The following is a 4,580-nucleotide window of genomic DNA, read 5'->3' as shown; positions in this document are numbered from 1 at the left end:
AGGGTTTGGACCATTAGAGAATGTTGAATAGTTTATGTCAATTGTTGATTGGGAATTAGGAATTGCTAATTGACTTGGAGTGCACTAAAGCTAGATTTCCCTAGGGTAAAACTAGGACTTGTGACTCAAGTTAGTTAGTCTCATTCGACTTTCCTCTATGCCTAGGGGTTAACTAAATGAAGTAAAGCCTAATTGTTATCATTATTGAAGAAACTATAATGATAGAATTTCTAATGCCAACCCTAGGCCAAGTCTTTTAATATTGATAGTTTACCATCTATTCTCACTAAACATCTAGAAGAATCATAACAAAGCTTCTTAATCAATAATATGCATTCTCTAGCAATTCCAAGGGAGGACGACTCGGGAGACTAGTACTCTCGGTTATAGATTGTAGGATTGTTTGATGCAAAGTTGTGAATGTCGATTAGACTATACTCACGATCATATCCATTATTGAATTCTAAATCGGCATGCTAAATTTCGTTTATCAAAATGGTGCCGTTGCCGGGGAAGTTGCTTAGTGTGCCATGTTATTGTTTAGAGTAAATATGTGTATATGTACATAGTGCATTTCATTGTAATTCTTTGTTCAAGTAACTAAACCCCATCATTACCATGAGTTTTACTTCTCCTTCATTGCATGACGCGTTCACAACTGAATCCGAGCTTAGTCCCATTTGATCCGGAAATAAAACGAACTTTGCTTCATATTAGACAAGCTCGAAAGCGGTTAACTTTTGGGGAAGGTGAAAAGGTCTTCACAACCTTACCCACCTTATTAAAAGTAAATATTGAACCGTCACTCGAAGAAGGCAATAACCATTCTCCCATCAATATCACTAACAATTCTTCTTTTGCTTTAGGTACTAACACCATGGCCGCTCCGAGGAGAGTTACTATCAAAGAAGCGGGTGCACCGGATTATGTTCTTCAACCCCTTCATGTAACTCACCCCAACTTGAATGCAAACTTTGAACTGAAGACCGCTTTGATCAACCTCCTACCTAAGTTCCATGGACTTCCCGCACAAGACCCTATTCGACATCTCAAAGATTTTCATCGTATATGCTCAACAACTAGACAAGAAGGATCCGATGAGGTTGCTATATGGTTGTTTGCTTTCCCTTTCTCTCTTGAGGACAAGGCTAAAGAATGGTTCTACACCCTATCTAGTGAAGTCACTTCCGATTGGGACTTACTTAGAAGAGGATTCTTGGATAAATTCTTCCCCCGGAAAAGATGGATAGGCTAAGGAAGGAAATGTCATGTATTGTACAAGGTGAAACGGAACCACTATACGGATATTGGGAACGGTTTCGTAAGCTACTAGACGCATGCCCTAATCACATGATTGACACTCAAGTGCTGCTTGGATACATATGTCAAGGGATGCGAGAACAAGATAGAACTCTCTTGGACACTTCTAGCAATGGCTCTTTATCTAAATATAAAACAGCGGAGGAGGCATGGCAACTTATCATCGACTTAGCCGAATCCAATCAACATATGAGACGAAGAGTCAACTGCCCAAAAATCGTGAATGAGGTATCAACTAGTAGCAAAACCACCGCTCTAACCAAATCCTTGAGCGAAATGACATCCATCTTGAGGCAACTCCAATTGAGCCAACAACAACCACAACAACCTCAACCATACCAACAACAACCTCAACCATACCAACAACCACCACCCCCTCAACAATACAATCAACAATTGGTCCCTCAGAAAGTGTGTGGCATTTGTTCATGCTATTCCCACTACACGGATGAGTGCCCAAGCCTTCAAGAAGATAACACCTTGGCGGCTACTCACAATTTTTATGACCGCCCAAATCAAAGATACTACCAAGGCGGTAATCCTAACCAAGGGTACCCTTATCAAGGAGGAAGCTACAATCAAGGGAGTGGCAATCAAAATCAAAATTGGAGGGACAATCATCAACAAGGAAATAGGGACAACAACAACAACGGAGGTAGTCAAAGATGGAACAACAACAACTCACAAAACCGGCCACCATACAACCAACAAAACCAACCATACAACCAATAAAACCAACAAAGAAACTACCAAACATACCAACCACCACATCAAAGATCACCACCCAACCAATCACAAGCCCCTCAACTCACATACCCGACCTCCCCATCTAACCAAGATGATACACTCCGGACCATCATTCAAGGCCAAAAGGAACTACAAAGCACACTTGCTTCCGGTCTCACTGGCCTCACCTCTACACTACAAGCCCTTCTCGCATGCATGGACCCACCGTCAAATCCCACTCCTCAACCCCCAACCCAAAGCGTCATCCCCTCTCAACCTCAACCCAATCCTAAGGGAGGCATCAATGCCATCACCCTAAGATCCGGAACACAATTAAAAGAGAAGTGAGCAAAGGATTCAAATCCCATCCCAACCGCTCAAGGGGAGGAGGGAATAGATATAGAAGAGGTAGTGGAAGAGGAGACACCACAAGTCATAGTTGAGAATGAAGAAGCTCAACCAACAAAAGAGACCCCCAAGACAAAGAGAACCTTGGAAGAAGAAATTGCTTAACCACTCCCATTTCCAACACTTGCAAAGAAAGTTAAGAAGCGCATAGAGCTCGACCCCAAAATGATAGAAATGTTCAAAAAAGTCGAGGTAACCATTTCCCTTTTTGATGCTATCCATCAAGTTCCTAGATATGGAAAATTCCTCAAAGATCTATGCATGAACAAGGACAAAATTCTTGAATTGGAAACCATCCCATTAGGGAGTTCTATTTCCGCTTTAATGGAAGCATTGCCCGAGAAGTGTGATGACCCGGGCCCTTGTATGGTCACTTGCACCGTCAATGGAGTTCGATCCCTAGATTGTATTTGTAATCTTGGCGCATGCATTAGCATTATGCCGCTCTCCGTCTACCAAGTATTGAAGTTACCACCGCTAAAGAGGTCGGCAGCGAGATTTGTCCTAGTGGATAAAAGTATAATAACCGTAGCGGGTGTGGCGGAAGATGTATTGGTGAATATTAAGGGGTTGGTGTTTCCGATTGACTTCTATGTCCTTGAGATGCCATCAAATGAACCCGAGAGAGCATCATCTATCTTACTTGGAAGACCATTTTTTAGGACTTCTAGATTTAAGCTAGACGCCTACTCGGGAACCTACTCATTTGGGATAGATGGGAGGGTCGTGAGTTTTAGCCTAGAAGAAGAAGTAATGAAGCATCCACCGGAGAATCACTCTCTATTCCGGTGTGACCTAATCGACAACATTGTTGCCGAAGTGTACCTTGCAAAGTTGGATGAGAAGTGCATGATTGAAGAAGCAAATGAAGATCCAAGCAAACTAAACACCACACACCACACAAACCATCCGGAAATCCAAACTTCAAATCATGACAAAAAGATAGAATTGAAGCCACTACCACCCCACTTAAAGTACTCATATCTTGATGAAGCCCACAAGCTCTCCGTGATAATTGCAAAAGAGCTAACCCCTCAACAAGAAGAAAAGTTACTAGATGTATTGAGGAAAAGCAAAAGGGCAATCGGGTGGAGTTTGGCAGATCTAGTGGGAATAACCCCCAAGTATGCGAGCACCGCATATTTCTTGAAGATGGAGCAAGACCGGTCCGACAAACTCAAAGGAGACTTAATCCAACCATTCTTGAGGTTGTGAAAAAGGAAGTCACTCGGTTACTTGAGGCAGACATCATCTATCCCATCTCGGATAGCGAGTGGGTAAGCCCGGTCCAAGTGGTGCCAAAGAAATCCGGGGTGACCACAATCAAAAATGAAAGCGGTGAACTTATAGCAACAAGGGTGCAAAATTCTTGGAGGGTATGCATAGACTACCGAAGATTGAATGCGGCCACAAAAAAAGATCACTTCCCACTACCATTCATTGATCAAATGCTTGATCGATTAGCCGGTAAATCATATTATTGCTTTCTTGATGGTTACTCCGGATACTTCCAAATACACATTGCTCTAGAGGACCAAGAAAAAACCACATTTACTTGCCCCTTTGGAACATATGCCTACAAGCGTATGCCATTTGGCCTATGCAACGCACCGGCAACGTTTCAAAGAAGCATGATGAGCTTATTTGCGGACTTCCTAGAGCAATGTATGGAAGTTTTCATGGACGATTTTAGCGTGTATGGTGACTCATTTGATCATTGCTTAGGCAACCTTGAAAAAGTCTTGGAGAGATGCACTAAAACAAACCTTGTCTTAAATTTTGAAAAATGTCATTTCATGGTTAAACAAGGCATTGTTTTGGGACACATTATTTCAAAAGAAGGCATCTCCGTAGATCCGGCAAAAATAAATGTCATATCTAGTTTATCTTACCCTTCCTCCGAGAGGGAAGTCCGCTCCTTTCTTGGACATGCAGGATTCTACCGGAGGTTCATCAAAGACTTTAGCAAAGTAGCCTTACCTCTCTCTCGACTACTACAAAAGGACACTGAATTTGAGCTGAGCAAAGAGTGTATGGAAGCATATGACAAGCTTAAAGTGGCGTTGACACAAGCTCCTATTGTACGAGGGCCGAATTAGACTCAACCATTTGAAATCATGTGCGAT

The 4,580-nt window shown here is 42.3% G+C and overlaps 2 protein-coding genes across 2 annotated transcripts; both read left to right on the top strand.

Moving 5' to 3' along the window:
* Nucleotides 1–1,263: 1,263 nt before the first annotated feature.
* LOC107469705 (uncharacterized) lies at nt 1,264–2,052 on the top strand. Its single transcript, XM_016089086.1, has one exon. It carries the CDS (start codon nt 1,264–1,266, stop codon nt 2,050–2,052), a length of 789 nt encoding a protein of 262 aa, XP_015944572.1.
* A 576-nt stretch (nt 2,053–2,628) lies between these two features.
* LOC107469706 (uncharacterized) lies at nt 2,629–3,669 on the top strand. The gene has a single exon (XM_016089087.1). It carries the CDS (start codon nt 2,629–2,631, stop codon nt 3,667–3,669), a length of 1,041 nt encoding a protein of 346 aa, XP_015944573.1.
* Nucleotides 3,670–4,580: the final 911 nt, after the last annotated feature.

This window comes from Arachis duranensis, chromosome 10 (genome assembly GCF_000817695.3).
Source record: "Arachis duranensis cultivar V14167 chromosome 10, aradu.V14167.gnm2.J7QH, whole genome shotgun sequence".
In the NCBI taxonomy this organism is placed as follows: Eukaryota; Viridiplantae; Streptophyta; class Magnoliopsida; order Fabales; family Fabaceae; genus Arachis; species Arachis duranensis.
The sequence above is the reverse complement of the archived record's forward strand: the minus strand, read 5'-3'. Positions and strand labels throughout refer to the sequence as shown.